The sequence below is a fragment of the Salvelinus namaycush genome, chromosome 21 (assembly GCF_016432855.1).
Source record: "Salvelinus namaycush isolate Seneca chromosome 21, SaNama_1.0, whole genome shotgun sequence".
Lineage (NCBI taxonomy): Eukaryota > Metazoa > Chordata > Actinopteri > Salmoniformes > Salmonidae > Salvelinus > Salvelinus namaycush.
In genome coordinates, this window is record NC_052327.1 from 35,915,538 (window position 1) to 35,932,778 (window position 17,241).

Genomic DNA, 17,241 nt, shown 5'->3' on the forward strand with positions numbered 1-17,241 from the left:
ACCCACTAATCCAAAATAGAGCATGTATGAGTCTTCTCCAATGAGAGCAAATCAAATCAGTGGGCAGAACTAGCGAGATCCTGTTGGCGCGTTCTAGTATTTATTTGCATATTTCCGTTAGGGAACGCCTAGTCTGTGAAGCGCGTGTGTGCAATAGCTCAATTCATCATTGCACTCGTTCTAAACGACACAATTTTTTGGGAAACTATGTTAAAGATTGCAAAACTACAAACAAAACTGTATTGAGATCAAATGTTTTATCAATGAGAAAATGAGCCGAATGTCGACCAAACTCCATCTCACTCCATCTTCTCCCACTGCCGGCGACTGGGCTTCCTCATCACCATATTTGATAGTGGGTCAAAACGCCAAACCGGATGCTTCACATTTATACATCTGGTAAAATCTGGCTAATTGTTCTGTTGTCTAACCAAAAGCAGAGCGCTATCGACACACCCACTTGCACACACACAAGTCTCCATATCTGGATGCAGCGGAGGGGAGAACGGCTCATAATGCCCGGAACGGAGCATATGGAACGACATCAAATACCTTTGAATACTATTCCACTTCAGTTATTACCACATGCCGTTCTCCCCAATTAAGGTGCATGGATGCAGCTACCCGGTGGGAAGGAACTCACATCGGCAATCGCATAGAACCGGCTTGTCATGGTAGCTTATTGGTATGTCATGGTGACCAAGACTAGAGGTTATTTCTCCCTCGCCCATCAAAATATTTTACAAGTTTTATCTAGCGCCATGTCGCGTTTGTTACAAGCTAGCAAACATAAGCTGGGAAGGGCTCATCAGGACAACTCAGGTGCGCGATAAACGTCATCAATTTCCGTATAGCCTCTCCCCAATTTAGTGCACTAGTAGGAAATCGTTAGATAACTCCAATGCACCAATGGCAGACCCATGCATTGTCACTCTATGACACCCAACCAGTCTCCTCTCTCCGATGACAACCCCATGGGGTCGTATGGTTTAAACTCGCTATCTAATTAGGCTTAGCTAGACATATCAAACATTGTCGGTTACAGCAGAGGGAGGGAAAAAAAGAAAGCCACAGGTAACACACAGGTGGTATTGACAATTTCTATTTGAGGAAGCTGCGAAGGGGGAAATGATTAAGACAAGCAATGGAATACTCAGCAGGTACTCACACTCAAACCATAAGGAGGAAAAACACAGAATGTAATGAACAACTTTTATTGTATGCTCTGAATTAAAAAAAACACACAAAAAAAACTGTCCACTGAGGCCCACAGGAGAGGTAATCATGCTGGGTTTAGAGACAAAACACGTGGCTGTGACACCAGAGACTGTTAGGAAAAGTAACCCAAATAAACAACCTTTAAGTCTGTATATTAAAGATCTTGAAGTGCAAACAAACTACCCACAGCACAGACATTTCAGTAAGTTATTGTATCTTGTTGCTTTGGGTCATGATTCTGCAGCTTCTGATGTGCAGGACCCTCATGCAGTGTTCTGTGCATTTGTTTTGTTACAACCCAACATGAAATGGAGACAAAGGACATCCCCCTGAACTAGGCACATGATCCTATAGGTGCATCTCAACTATTTCCTTGATTCCTTATGTCCTCCCTCATTGTCTTCTTCACAAAGCACATTGAAGCATAGCATCTTCTCCCAAAGTTTTGAGAAAGATGCAAGGAAAGAGTAATCAAGTCAATACAGTTGAGATTCATCCCATCCCACCAGCCATTCTACATTACGACCCTACATCCTATAAAGTGCACTACTTTTGACCAGAGCCAAGTAGTTCACTATATAGGGAATAGGGTGACATTTGGGACCCAACCATATTGTCATCCAGTTAGCAGAACTGGAATACATCCTCAGTATACACAAATTAACAAAAAGACACCTTTATAAAACGACTTCAACAGTAAAAGTGCAACTGTGTGTACCTTTCTAATACTCAGTCAAAGTTCATCACTTCCCATTAACCAACCTTTACCCAATTTGTGCCCGATCATTCAAATCCTCCAAAAATTGCTTCAATGTTGCTAAGTAACTAATGCCTATTTCGCTAAAACCAAATGACTATGCAACTCGTTCTAATATTTTACGTACTTAACTCAGTAATTCTTCTGCCATCACTTGTGTAGCTGCAGCAGGCTATCAATCACCATGCAGTGCCATGACAGAGTTAGTGGCATCGAATCAAGAGCTTAGTCAGGACATGGTTTCTCTGTCAGACATCTCAAGTACTAAGCAATGTTGGTGGGTGAAATTATTTCTGGCATTCCTGTTTGATAGAAATGGGGAATTCAGGATGAGGTTTTAACCAATTCAGAAGCAACTGCCTGGCAAAAAAATTGGTAAAAGTGAATAACCAACATTTTTGTAAGTTCCATAGAAAGGTTACAAACAAAAATGTAACCAATGATAAACTGGGCCATTTGTCAGGAAGAAGCATACTTAGATGGCCTGCTTTAGCTAGCTCTTGTAGATGACGCTAGAAAAAGAACTGTAGCAAAAAGCAGCATTATACAACTCTAGTCACACAATACCAGGAGCCCTTGAGTACAGGGCAATATACAGAACATTTTAAAATAAAGAAAATTTGTTCTGACTTATGCGCCATTACTGACCTATCCTTCCCTATTCCTAGTTACGCATCCAGAGTTAAACTATATCACAAAACCAGAAGAATAAAGCAAAGTGTTAACATCTAGCACCATCTCTATCCTCCATACACTAGTGTAGAATGGGAGTAAGACAATACAGATGATTCCTTGTTGGTTTAAACCAGAATTAACAGAAGACGGATAAAGCCCTAATAAAAACATCTAAAGTAAGAGCTGGAAGTAAATGAAAAACAGAATATTGACAAAAAGTTGAGAATATTTAGCAAAAAACCACAAGCTCTGCCATTTAGAGAAGTGGGATAAATAGATGCCTAGCGTACTAGGTATGGTATGTGTAGTATACACGGAAGTAACTGACGGACCCCACTGACTATTTTTCCGCTGAAGTTATAACAGGATATATCCAAACAAATAAACCTATGTCAGTGCTCCTCAGTTGGAAGGCTCATGTATACAGCCTTCTACACTTAACAGAATATTATCAAATACAAGTTTAGGAGAAAATGGAGAAAAAAATCTAATTGCTAAAAAAAAAAGAAATACTGACGTCCCTCTGAAATATGATATTTATACACAATTAAGCCACCTGGAAATAGTTTTGAAGAGATCATGACATATTGCATCATTTCCATTGTTAAAAGATATGGAAAATAAGTTGCATTCAAGCAGTCTAACCCAGTGCTGGTGACAAATATACAGCTAGTACATCTTCCTTCCTTTAGTCAAAAGTAGCAACCTAAACTATTTTTAAACATGAGGTGTTGCAACTCTGTTGATCCGTCCTCCAGTTGTATTACGCGGCCACCTTGTTATCCTTCTGGAAGGAAAAAAATGTAACACTTAATTTTGATGACTTCACTGTTGTTAAAGTTATGTACAAGTGCTTAAAGGTAGTGATGAGGGAAAAACAAATCAAAGTTACATATCACAATATTATTTTTGGGCTAGTTGGCTGTACCTGCACCAAAACTCCAGTATTTTTCCTTCATAGCTTGTTCTCCATCTTTAAATAGGGAGCCAATTTGTTTTCAGCACTTTTATTTCCATGACTGATTAAAACTCATTGTCATGCACTCTCTGCAGCAGACATATCGTGAGCAATATGTCTGAAACATCAAATCGCAATGAAATCACAGTATCAAATCGCAATACATATAAAATCGTGAGAATTGCAATACACATTGTATCGGCACCTAAGTATCGTGACAATATCGTATCTTGAGGTCCCTGGCAATTCCCAACCTTAATACGTAACAAACATATACATTACCCTGTACTCAAAGTTCTCTGAGAACTCCCGTCCTCCCTGGCTTGTTCTGTTGTATCCTCCCCTGTAGCCGTGGCCTCCTTGGGGGGGGCCAAAGGACCCTCTGCTGGCCGAGCGTCCCCTGCCCCCGCGGAAGCCTATGCCGCCCCGGCCACGGTAGCCCCCACGGCCCCGACCCCCGCGCAGAGGGATGCCGAACGTCTCCGAGTTCATCCGCCTCTCCTCGGCCCAGGTCTGCCTCCGCTCCCTGCCAATGAGAAAATGTTAGACGCTCAGCTGTGGTTGGACGAGGATGATGACAGTGCCTTACTGAATCCACAATGGACTTGTATAGTACATGGAAGTATGTGTATCAACAACGCCACATTGTATAGTATCAAAACATTAGCATGGGATAGAATGGATCTGAGAAAAGACAAACCGTGGGAAACCAGAGCCGCCTCCAGATCTTTCTGCAGCTTTCCTGGAAAACAGAATAGAATATGGTTATTATCACGTATTGGGCATGCCCAAGGGAAGAAAAGATTGTATTGTTCATTCTCAATCATGTGCAAGATAAAGGGACAAAGAGGTAACTGCTATAAAAGCTTTGGGATGGATATGGGCAGCTGTAGCCTACCTGCTGTCATCACAGGAGATATTGTCGAAGAAAGACTTTGACTTGTCATAGTATACGTTAGGCGTTAGTGCCTCTCCCCCTTCATCAGCGTTGCCCTCGCTGTTCAGGGTCTCCACCCCGGAATCGCCCTTATCCTCCCCGTTCACCGCTGCCTTCTCCGGCTTCTCAGTCTTCTCATCTGTAGGATAACATTGAAGGTCAGACACTCATGAAAAATAAAGGAAGTTGCAAACTATAATTTACTCTCAATAATATAAAGGATAAATCACAAGTCAGACACGTTTCTTCAATATAGCCCATTACATTGTGGCAGGCGCACATCCACATAACTCGAGACTATCCTAAAATCAGTCTCTTTCATCTCTATCTCTTTTACCAAGTGTTGGTGTTGAGTCACGTGACAGGTCCCCCATTTTTCGACTATTCTCCGGTACCTTTCAGTTTGAGCTTGCTGTGGAACTCTCTGTCAATCTCCTCCTTGTTGAACTGGGCATTGGCACTCTCAAAGTCAAAGTCCTTCTCAAACTTCATTGGCCCGTCTCGGCGCACGTTGAAGTGGCCCCTGCCGCGGTGTCCGCCACCACGACCACGCCTCTGAGGTTGGGGGCAGCCAGCTGGAAAACAGAGACAGAAGAGACAATATTAGCATATAAAACACATAGCAATCACCACAAACAATACAATTAAATAATACAAAATGAGTAGAATATTAATAATAAAAGTGTGCAGACATTTCCACTGCATCCTAGGCTAGTCGATGAGAGCACAGCCAACTACCCCAGGTATAACCATATACACTCGACAGAATAAAGCACAAATGGCTTGCCTTCCATCACAGACTTCAAAATATTAAAACCCTGACAGATGTGACAAATTCCAGCAGCACATAACCATAGTGTGAATAGCATTACCCATCAAAACACACTACAAACCCACACAACATACACTGCTCAAAAAAATAAAGGGAACACTTAAACAACACAATGTAACTCCAAGTCAATCACACTTTTGTGAAATCAAACTGTCCACTTAGGAAGCAACACTGATTGACAATAAATTTCACATGCTGTTGTGCAAATGGAATAGACAAAAGGTGGAAATTATAGGCAATTAGCAAGACACCCCCAATAAAGGAGTGATTCTGCAGGTGGTGACCACAGACCACTTCTCAGTTCCTATGCTTCCTGGCTGATGTTTTGGTCACTTTTGAATGCTGGCGGTGCTCTCACTCTAGTGGTAGCATGAGACGGAGTCTACAACCCACACAAGTGGCTCAGGTAGTGCAGTTCATCCAGGATGGCACATCAATGCGAGCTGTGGCAAAAAGGTTTGCTGTGTCTGTCAGCGTAGTGTCCAGAGCATGGAGGCGCTACCAGGAGACAGGCCAGTACATCAGGAGACGTGGAGGAGGCCGTAGGAGGGCAACAACCCAGCAGCAGGACCGCTACCTCCGCCTTTGTGCAAGGAGGTGCACTGCCAGAGCCCTGCAAATGCTCTGGACACTACGCTGACAGACACAGCAAACCTTCTTGCCACAGCTCGCATTGATGTGCCATCCTGGATGAGCTGCACTACCTGAGCCACTTGTGTGAGTTGTAGACTCCGTCTCATGCTACCACTAGAGTGAAAGCACCGCCAGCATTCAAAAGTGACCAAAACATCAGCCAGGAAGCATAGGAACTGAGAAGTGGTCTGTGGTCACCACCTGCAGAATCACTCCTTTATTGGGGGTGTCTTGCTAATTGCCTATAATTTCCACCTTTTGTCTATTCCATTTGCACAACAGCATGTGAAATTTATTGTCAATCAGTGTTGCTTCCTAAGTGGACAGTTTGATTTCACAGAAGTGTGATTGACTTGGAGTTACATTGTGTTGTTTAAGTGTTCCCTTTATTTTTTTGAGCAGTGTATTATCACCAAAAATTTGGAAAATAGAATTACTAGAACACAACTTCGACTAAACAGAGCAGCCATCGCCATCTCATTACTTCTATTGACATGAAGAGCATGTCAATCTGTGCACAGCAATACAGACAGTCGCAAGCAACGGACCATGTAATGTAACCAGCTATGTAACCTACTACAGCACACGGGATGTGTACATTAACATGGGCTCGACGGTTTGAGTAGAAGTCACTAGGGCATGCAGAGTCTGAATAGGTGTGGAGCTGAGCTCAGAGGACGGTTAGAGCAGAGGGGGTCAGTTAACCTGCTGGCCGTTGACTGGCATCCCTGCCTTCACCTGGCACCTGCTGCTCAGACTCTGGTCTGGGTGCTTTCTGGCCCTCTGTGCCTGGAATGGTACGGTCCTTCAGTTTAGAGAGCTCGGATCAACTTTAATAAAGAGATTTAGCCCAACACTATAGACTCCTACCTTAGAAAAAGGCACAATTGGTTCAAATGCAGAACCTCTGGAACAGAACGTTACAATCACAACATGACGGCTCATTTTAGGTTTTTACAAACGCTCGCTATTGTGTTGCAGTCCCCAAAATATAAAACATACAGGTAAAGCGTCCGATAGGTCTCACCTGAGGAGCTAAAGATAGAGTGCATAAGCCCTGCAGTGGAAGCCCTATCTACAGCAGTGGTGTGGTGTTGATGAGAGATCGGTGCATTGCGGAGCGCAGGCCAGGCCTGGTTACTGCGGGCCCCACTGACAGTCTCACCGGTCCTCCTGGGTTCACCTCCATCCTGGATATGGTGGTGGTGCTGCTGGGCCTTCTGGTGGACGGGGCCGGCAGCTGCAACCGAGGGGGCCGTGCGGCCGGGAGCGGGACTCCTGCGGCCCAAGCCAGGGGCCGGGGGGCCCGACGGGGTGGCCTGGACAACCTGCTCTAGGGTGGGGCTCTTCCTCAGAGGGTCCAGAGAGGGGCTAGTGCGGACTGGGAGAAAAGAGGGGTTGGGGTTACACAACACTGCTGAGACAACAATTACTCAGCACTGGCCTGTCAAGAGTCAGATTTACACTATCGTTCAAAAGTTAGGGGTCACTTAGAAATGTCCTTGTTTTTGAAAAGGCGACTCCGGGATGCTGGCCTTCTAGGCAGAGTTCCTCTGTCCAGTGTGTGTTCTTTTGCCCATCTTAATCTTTTCTTTTTATTGGCCAGTCTGAGATATGTATTTTTCTTTGCAACTCTGCCTAGAAGGCCAGCATTCCCGGAGTCACCTCTTCACTGCTGACATTGAGATGGTGTTTTGCGGGTACTATTTAATGAAGCTGCCAGTTGAGGACGTGAGGCACCGGTTTCTCAAATTAGACACTAATGTACTTGTCCTCTTGCTCAGTTGTGCACCGGGGCCTCCCACTCCTCTTTCTATTCTGGTTAGAGCCAGTTTGCGCTGTTCTGTGAAGGTAGTACACAGCGTTGTACGAGATCTTCAGTTTCTCTGCAATTTCTCACATGGAATTGCCTTTATTTCTCAGAACAAAAATAGACTGACGAGTTTCAGAAGAAAGTTCTGTTTCTGGCCATTTTGAGCTTGTAATTGAACCAACAAATGTTGATGCTCCAGATACTCAACTTGTCTAAAGAAGGCCAGTTTTATTGCTTCTTTAAAATCAGCACAACAGTTTTCAGCTGTGCTAACATAATTGCAAAAGGGTTTTCTAATGATCAATTTGCCTTTTAAAATGATAAACTTGGATTAGCTAACACAACGTGCCATTGGAACACAGGAGTGATGGTTGCTGATAACAGGCCTCTGTACATCTATGTAGATATTCCATTAAAAATCAGCCGTTTCCAAGTGCATTTCTTTCAAAAACAAGGACATTTGTAAGAGACACCAAAATCTTGAACGGTAGTGTAGTTGACAACAAACCTACATAATACAGTGTGTTGAAGACATGCAGGTTACATGTTGTGAAAAGCATGATGTTATGTTATTTGAGAAGACATTCTTATACTGATCCACATTCTAGTTTTCCAAAGCAGTATAGGTTGACCTCATTGTGCTCTTCACAAGACTATACACAGGCCTAACATACATAAGTGCCACAGTGGTTTCCTTCTTTTACCTTTAGATACAAGGGTAGTAGTGGTACCCAGAGAGCGTGAATCAGTGGGGAGAGCAGCGCCAATAGCACTGCTCTGAGACTGGGGTGCAGCTGAGCTTGTGTCACTCCCAAAGGAGGAGGGGACTGATCTTCCTGTATGGAGAGGAACAGCAGGTGTAGAGTATTTAGGGCAACGGCATAAGGTGGAGAGTCCTCTCGATAGTATACGTTCCAACTGGCCTCATTTCATGATTTGGCGAGTTCCTGACCTGTGATCCTGATTGATTAGCATCAGTGTAATAGAGCAGACATGGTGAGTGGTACTGTCTAATTGAGAAACTACATAGTGAGAGTCTATTTAGTGTGAGAGTCTATAAAGTGTGTACTATGTCCCTTCTTGAATGTCTAATAAGTGTAGGGGAGACAAGGCAAGTGACTGACAATAGTGGAGCCTACAGTCCAACCTTCCTCTGCTCCTGTGGCATATCCAACCTGATCCATGGACCACATGAAGACCCGCAACCCTTGGAAAGCATGCAGGACTATGTTCTTTCCTGACAGTTGGCTTAAAACGTAGACTAATATCTACCTGCATTTCACAGGTAGTTGACTCAATGCATAGCATTAGCACACATTTGCAAAGTGTGACTGACAAACACTTAACAGGACTAATAATAAGCTTTAGAACACACTTGACATTAGTAAAGTATAACTGATAATAGACCTTGAACACGTGACATTAACTTAGCTAGCGATCACTTCCTCACCATATCCAGGCCTCGTGCTGCTGTGGCTCTTACCGACACCAACGGCGCCAAACTGCGGGGACACCAGGGGGCTGGTGCTGAACTGGTTGTACGGGGGCACCGGGGCTCGGTTGAATAGGCCATAAGAGCCCACCGACTGAAATGATGCTGATGCGGCAGCAGGAGCAGGCAGAGGGGCCGAGCCCATGGACGACTGGAGAGGAGAAAAAGGGTGATCAAGTCAAATATCAGTACACAGCGCAATGGAAAGACAACTATATTGCTTTTGTATAGTGGAATGGCAATGCAAATTGACAATTGGCTGATTCTTTACTTTTATTGAACGTGTCTTTGTTTCACATGGGTGTACTTGGGATATTTAATTTCTTTTGGGTTGGGAGAAGCTGCCCCTACCTGGACGATGGCCGGGTCCTGAGGGAGAGAGCATGTTGGCTTGGGCGGCTCACATACAGTCAGGTCCTTAATGTCACTGCCTCGAAAGATGATGTACTCAAAGATCTCATCTCGGGGCGGGATGGGCCTATCGGTGGGCCGATCCTCTGTGCCAAAAGAGCGAACTACGGAGGAAACACAAAACATACAGTTAGCATAAGCAGTGACATCAAATTTAAGTTTATTGGTCATGAACACAGATTGCAGGTGAAGGGAAATGCTTGTTTCTAGCTCCAACAGTGCAGTAATACAACACTACACACAAATCCTCAAAATCAAAACATTTATTAAGAAAAATCCGAACGACCAATGTCAGAGTTTGAAATATATACACGGTGTACACAACAATAAGAACACCTTCATATTTTTGCTCTATCGACACACACAGCAGCCAGAAAGTATTCAGACCCCTTGACATTTCCACAATTAGCTACGTTAAAGCCTTATTCTAAAATGTATTAGATTCAATCCACACAAACACCACAAAGCCAACCAAAAACAGGTTTAGAAATTTTAGCATATATATATATATTTTTTTTTAAATACTGTAACTGAAATATCACATGTATTCAGACCAGTACTTTGTTGAAGCACCTTTAGCTGCGATTACAGCCTAGTCTTCTTGGGTATGACGCTACAAGCTGTTTCTCCCATTCTCCTCAAGCTCGGTCAGGTTGGATGGGGAGCGTCGCTGCACAGCCATTTCAGGTCTCTCCAGAGATGTTCGATCAGGTTCAAGTCCAGGCACATTCAAGGACATGTCCCGAAGCCACTCCTGAGTGGTCTTCGCTGTGTGCTTAGGGTCTTTGTCCTGTTGGAAGGTGAAACTTCAACCCAGTCTGACGTCCTGAGCAGGTTTTCATCAAGGATCTCTGTACTTCACTCCGCTCATCTTTCCCCCGATCTTGACCAGTCTCCCAGTCCCTGCCGCTGAAAAACATCCCCACAGCATGATGCTGCCACCACACTTCACCGTAGGGATAGTGCCAGGTTTCCTCCAGACGTGACGCTTGGCATTTCCTCAGACCAGAGAATCTTGTTCCTCATGGTCTGAGAGTCCTTTAGGTGCCTTTTGGAAAACTCCAAGCGGGCTGTCATGCGTCTTCAACTGAAGAGTGGCCACTCTACCATAAAGGCCTGATTGGTGGAGTGCTGCAGAGATGGTTGTTCTTCTGGAAGGTTCTCCCATCTCCACAGAGGAACTCTGGAGCTCTGTCAGAGTGACCATCAGGTTTTTAGTCACCTCCCTGACTGCTCAGTTTGGCCGGGCGGCTAGCTCTAAGAGTCTTAGTTTGGAACCACCATTACCATTTAAGAACGGAGGCCACTGTGTTCGTGGACATTCAAGGCTGCAGAATGTTTTTGGTACTCTTCCCCAGATCTGTGCCTCGACACGATCCTGTCTCGGAGCCCCAAGGACAATTCCTTCGACCTCATGGCTTGGTTTTTGCTCTGACATGCACTGTCAACTTTGGGACCTTTATATAGACAGGTATGTACCTTTCCAAATCATGTCCAATCAATTGAATGTACCACAGGTGGACTCCAATCAAGTTGTAGAAACATCTTAAGGATGATCAATGGAAACAGGATACACCCGAGCTCAATTGAGTCTCATAGCAATAGGTGTCCTCCTTTGCGAGGCATTGGAAAAGCTCCCTGGTCTTTGTGGTTGAATCGGTTTTTGAAATTCACTGCTCGACTGAGGGACCTTACAAATAATTGTATGTGTGGGGTACAGAGATGAGTTAGACACTCAAATCATGTTAAACACTATTTTTGCACAGAAGGAGTCCATGCAACTTGTGACTTAAGAAAAGTTTTACTCCTGAACTTAAGGCTTGAACGCTTATTGACTCAAGACATTTCAGCGGTACATTTTGTATTCATTTGTAAAAATGTCAAAAATGATACTTTGACATTATGGGTTAGTGTGTAGGCCAGTGACAAAAACATTTAATCCATTTTAAATTCAGGCTGTAACACAAAGACACTGTAAATAGGGCAGCAGTCTAAGGTGCAGGGTAGAGTACAGGTTGGTGACTGGCTAGTAACAGTGACTAAGGTTCATGGCAGGGTACTGGGCGGAGGCTGGTTAGTGGTGACTATTTAAGTTGATGAACCTGTACAGTCTCCCCCTAGATGGTGGCGGGGTAAACAGGCCGTGGCTCGGGTGGCTGAGGTCCTTGATGATCTTCTTGGCCTTCCTGTGACACAGGGTTCTGTAGATGTCTTGGAAGGCAGGCAGTGTGCCCCCGTTGATGCGTTAGGCTGACCGCACCACCCTCTGGAGAGCCCGGCGGTTGCAGATGGTGCAATTGATACAGCCCGACAGGATGCTCTCAATGGTGCATCTGTAAAAGGGAACGGAGGGCTTTGGGCCAAGCCGAAGCCCTCCATTCCCTGTAGTCCAAGATAGGCTCCCTTGTCTTGGTAACATTGAGGGAGAGGTTTTTGTCCTGGCACCACACTGTCAGGTCTCTGACCTCCTCCCTATAGGCTGTCTCATCATCGTCGGTGATCAGGCCTACCACTGTTGTGTTGTCTGCAAACTTAATCATTGTGTTGGAGTCGTGCACGGCCACTCACTCAAGCGTGAACAGGGAGTACAGGAGAAGACTGAGCACGCACCCCTGAGGGGCCCCAGTGTTGAGGGTCAGCATGGCGTATGTGTTGTTGCCTACCCTCAACACCTTGGGGCAGCCCTTGAGGAAGTCCAGGATCCAGTTGCAGAGGGAGGTGTTTAGTCCCAGGGTCCTTAGCTTTGTGATGAGCTTTGAGGGCACTATGGTGTTGAAGGCTGAGCTGTAGTCGATGAACAGCATTCTTACATTAGGTTTTGTTCTTGTCGAGGTGGGATAGGGCAGTGCAATGGCGATTGCATCGTGTGTGAAGAAAGTATGGTCAGAATAGGAATAGAAAAGGTGTAGGCCTTCACCACACTGTCTGTGTAAATGGACCATTGCAGGTGATGTGCACGCAGAGGAACTTGAAACTTTTCACCCTCTCCACTGCGGCCCCTTAGACGTGGATTGGTGTGCTCGCTCTGCCGTTGTTGCCTACCTTCACCACTTGGGGTCGGCCCGTCAGGAAGTCCAGGACCCTGTTGCAGAGGGAGGGCTCTCAGCTTAGTGATGAGCTTGGAAAGCAGCATGGGGTTGAACGCTGAGCTCTAGTCGATGAACAGCATTCTTACATAGGTATTTCTCTTGTCCAGGTGGGATAGGGCAGTGTGCAGTGCAATGGCGATTGTGCTGTCCGAACTGTTGGGGCGGTATGAGAATTGTAGTGGGTGTCGGTTAAGGTGGAGGTGATATGGTCCTTAACTACCCTCTCGAACTTCATGATGACAGAACTGAGTGCTATGGGGCGATAATCATTTAGTTCAGTTACCTTCAATTTCTTGGGTACTGGAACAATGGTGGACATGATGAATCAAGTGGGGACAACAGACTGGGATATGAAGAGATTGAATATGTGACCGACCAGCTCGATCTTACATAGCAAAATTTGAAAGTGGTTTTTTTTATTGAATAAAAGTAGAGATTCCAAGCTAGAAAATTGTACATCATTACACTACAGTTGAGGAACAATGGGACAGCAATTCTGCTTTGAAAGTTGATAAACTTAGCCTTTGAATGTTTTGGTACCTACTGGAGAGCTCTTTGTCTACACCCATTCAGCATCGTTCACACCCTACTAAGCATTAGCCCAACCCATTTCTTTAAGGGTTGATCCGAGTGTTCTGTCCTAACAACAGCAGTCAAGCACCCAAGCTTACTGGCTAACGTTGGCTAGCTACTTCAAACACAAATGAGAGAAAAGCTCACTGACCATTTTACACGCCCTATTGAAGTGGATACTTGCATAGTGGAGTCTTGTTAAGACATGTAGCTAGCTAGCTAAACAATGAACCATAATCCCAACTCATGACATTACTACCCTGCATGAAACTGCAGGTAGCTAACCAACCAGGTTCAAATGTTAGCTAGCTAACCAACCAGGTTCAAACGTTAGCTAGCTAACATTAGGCTATAACTAGAAAGGCAAATGGCTCTGAGATACGAATAATATTACTACACAGATGATACACAACGTTAGCTAGTGAGACAACTAACTTTAGCTAGCAGTACACTAACTAGCAATGAAAACGACTGTCAAAATTAGAAACGTGTAAAATCTGAAAATGTAGCTAGCTAGACTATCTTACCCCATACATCATGGATGGATGCTTCTCCCGGTCACGGATGCTATGGTTACCCTTAGTTTGAAGATGTAATCCAGATTCCGGTGTTTTCTCCATCTCCTTAGCTATCATACTCAAATTCCACTCGAGTTCCACTTATTTCAAAAGTCGGTCCTCCAGAATGTGGAGAGCAACACTTCTCTAGTTCTAAAGCCGCGTTTGACAGGATTACCTACACATACTGACCAGCTCAAACAGACAGACGTCTGCTACATGGCAGACCAATCTGAACTAATCTCTCAGCATGTCCAGCCCACTCATTATCTCAGCCAATCATGGCTAGCTGGAAGGTTGCTGACTTTTTCTGTGGCTAAGCCAACTATGCTAATAATTTAACCATTTTATTCATATTTACAGATGGCATACAAGTCTGTTATTAAGACACATGAAAGTTCATATTCCCGAAGACATTTCTGGCAAAAAATAAAATAAAAAAAGTTTAAATTCAAATGGCTCTCCTGTGAAGTGGTGATCTGCGACATATGCCTAGTTTCCTGAAACGAGTCACATTTGTCCGTAAACAAAAGTTGGACATCCTGTGGGTCGCTTACATACAGTACACAGGTTCCTACTAGGATCAGGAAGATTGTTGTGTTAAAATTAGTGGTGCAGTTTTAGTTTTTCAGCCAGGTGAATGTTCAATGACATCAATCACTTTAACCCTCACAACCTGGAAACACTAACTGAAATACATAGCTAGTCTGATTTTGATCTCAGCTTAGCTACTAACTTGCTGGCACCAGTTTTCCCAGTCACATTACTCAGAACAGCGCCACAAATTAGAGGCTGTCAAATTGCCAAAATCCAGCACAATCACTCCTCAACAACCTGATGTTGAGTTGCTTGTGAATGTTAGCAATGCAGTTGTCATGCTATGGCACCGTAAGTTCATCATATGGTAAGGTTACATGATACTCTCAGCATGTACTTAAAATAAACATGGTTAGCTTGCTAACTAGAAAACAAGTTACATCACCAGGTAGCTAATGCAGTCCGGGAGCTTAAGCACTTACAAATTCATAACATATTGTATGAATTGGAATTCGTAAAATATCATACGAATTGCAAAAAGATAATTGCAGGACGTAACATATACAATACAAAATGGATGACATAGTACAGTTTTCCGGGACCCGTTTTGTGTCGTGACAAAACTACTGGCTGAAATTATCATTAATGTCTATCTGCGGACTGCGGTTACTACATGCCGCGCACACTACATGCCGCGCACACTGCCATTGCATTGAGGCAGCTAGCGCCGTCTCTGGTCAACACTCCAGCACAGTAGGTGGCGGTAATGCACCAATAATGTTGGATGCAAACTGGCGAAAAACCCCACCAAAGAAGAAGTAGGCTGCTAGGTTGCTAGGGGACACCAGTAGTGTCCTTTGTCCCAGTCTGCTGAGCACTGCTTTCAAATAAAATGTTATTTGTCACATGCTTCATAGACAACAGGTGTAGACTAACAGCGAAATGGTTACTTGCGGGTCCATTTCCAACGCAGAGTTAAATATAAGCTTTATTTCTATAAAAAAAATATAAATAGCGGAATAAGGAATAAATACAGTAAATAACAAATAAAAATGAGTAAAAATAGCATGGCTATATATATATAGGGAGTAGAAAATAACATGACTACATACAGAAAGTATCAGTACCGAGTCGATGTGCAGGGGTACGAGGTAATTGAGGTAGCCATGGGTAGGGTTAAAGTGACTAGGCAACCGGATAGATAAGTAAGTAGCAGCAGCATATGTGCGAGTGTGTGTAAGGCGTCAGTATGCATGTTTGTGTGTGGGCATATGTAGTGTGTGTTGGGGTGTCAATGCAAGTGTGTGGGTAGAGTCCAGTGTGTGCAGAGTCAGTGCAAGAGAGTTAGTGCAAAAAAGGGTCAACGCAAGTAGCCCGGGTAGCCATTCGATTAGATATTTAGCAGTCGGGGGGGGGGGGGGGTAGAAGCTTTTAGGGTCCTGTTAGTAAACAATGAGGTGTAATGGGTTCGTACTCAAATGTTACATAAAGCTTACATCGTTATTCAATGTTTGTTGGTTCCAGACTTGGTGCATTGGTACCACTTGCTGTGCAATTCTATAAACGTTACGGTGAAGGAAGTTGCTAGCTAGCTTAATGTTAGTGGTGATGCGTAGTGGGTGCGGTCCACAGATAGACCCCTACTAAATTATACAAAAGCTCTGGAGCATCCCTTTAAGCATTTACAAATTCTTAACATTTTGTAAGAATTTGAATTTGTTTAACTACTATGAAATTATATTAAGGGCTTCCAAAGTGGCGCAGCGGTCTAGGCACTGCATTTCAGTGATAGAGGAGTCACTACAGACCCTGGTTCGATTCCAGGTTGTACCACAACAGGCCATGATTGGGAGTCCCATAGGGATGCGCACAATTGGCCCAGCATCATCCGGGTTAGGCCGTCATTGTAAATAAAAATGTGTTCTTCACTGACTTGCCTAGTTAAATAAAGGTTCAATTAAAAAAATAAAACAAAAAATGGATGACGTGGTGCACAATTTTCGGGGACCTGTTTTGGCTCGTAAGCGCTACATTCAAAGCTACTGCTGCCGGCAAAAATTATACAAATCCTTTGAAACATCACTTTAGCTAGCTAACTAGCTGGATAGTCAATTAGCTAGCTAGCTTGTTAGCTAACTAGACAACTTTTTCAGAACAGCAAGGAAACAATAACAATCCACAAGGTGTGAAGAAATTGCGTTTGTTTAGAGGCATCTCTGTATGTATTTAGTTGGTGCACAACAGTTCTGATACATTATTATTTGCACGAGTTATTTACCTTTTGCAAGTGCGACAGTCGAATTTTCAGTATCAATAGTGTAGAGGATCCCTTCGTAACGAATCTCGGCCTTCGAGATTAGGCTGATTTTGCTCCCGATATAAGGGGTTCCTCCACTCATGGTGTCTTCCCGGTCTTAGATGGCTAAATTGCCAACGATCTCCCTCCCAACTGAACGTTTCTTTGAATAATTTAACTTTGGCTAGCTCTGTTTTGTGCTTCTCTGACTTGCTATATTTTTGGTCCTCCACTACAATATGGCTACCTCATTTTCCATCGTCTTTCTAAACACGGGGGCTAACGGGAAATCAAAATCTCGCGCTTTTTCACCAAAGTCTGGAACATGTCTGCTAAATATAAACAATAATTATATAGCTTTGATTTGCAGATTAGTATGCCTATTTGATCCCTTCTATATCTTTATGATACATGTTTTGAAGCACTACTCTACGGTGTCATGTGGAATGAAAAACGTTGAGGT

The 17,241-nt window shown here is 44.0% G+C and overlaps 1 protein-coding gene across 4 annotated transcripts; it reads right to left on the reverse strand.

Annotated features, from left to right (window-relative positions):
• Nucleotides 1-1,198: 1,198 nt before the first annotated feature.
• On the reverse strand, nt 1,199-17,044 carry lsm14aa (LSM14A mRNA processing body assembly factor a). 4 transcript variants are annotated; one of them, XM_039017637.1, is made up of 10 exons: nt 16,761-17,044; nt 9,667-9,830; nt 9,307-9,466; nt 8,528-8,659; nt 7,038-7,391; nt 4,941-5,120; nt 4,507-4,684; nt 4,309-4,350; nt 3,891-4,134; nt 1,199-3,437 (listed from the first exon to the last, which is right to left on the reverse strand). In XM_039017637.1, the coding sequence occupies exons 1-10, from the start codon at nt 16,879-16,881 to the stop codon at nt 3,414-3,416; spliced, it is 1,599 nt and encodes a 532-aa protein (XP_038873565.1). In that variant the 5' UTR covers nt 16,882-17,044; the 3' UTR covers nt 1,199-3,413. The 4 variants fall into 4 exon arrangements, with proteins under 4 accessions (XP_038873565.1, XP_038873566.1, XP_038873564.1 ...); XM_039017638.1 differs by having other exon boundaries at nt 7,176-7,391; nt 9,274-9,466; XM_039017636.1 differs by having other exon boundaries at nt 1,199-3,434; nt 9,274-9,466.
• Between the last annotated feature and the right edge of the window lie 197 nt (nt 17,045-17,241).

Coding starts and splice junctions, on each gene's coding strand:
- lsm14aa (XM_039017635.1), bottom strand. CDS start 16,881: ATGAGTGGAGGAACCCCTTATATCGGGAGCAAAATCAGCCTAATCTCG. Junction 9,467..9,666: donor AGGACCCGGCCATCGTCCAG/GTAGGGGCAGCT, acceptor TCTCCTCTCCAG/TCGTCCATGGGCTCGGCCCC. Junction 4,685..4,940: donor CAGCAAGCTCAAACTGAAAG/GTACCGGAGAAT, acceptor GTTATCCTACAG/ATGAGAAGACTGAGAAGCCG.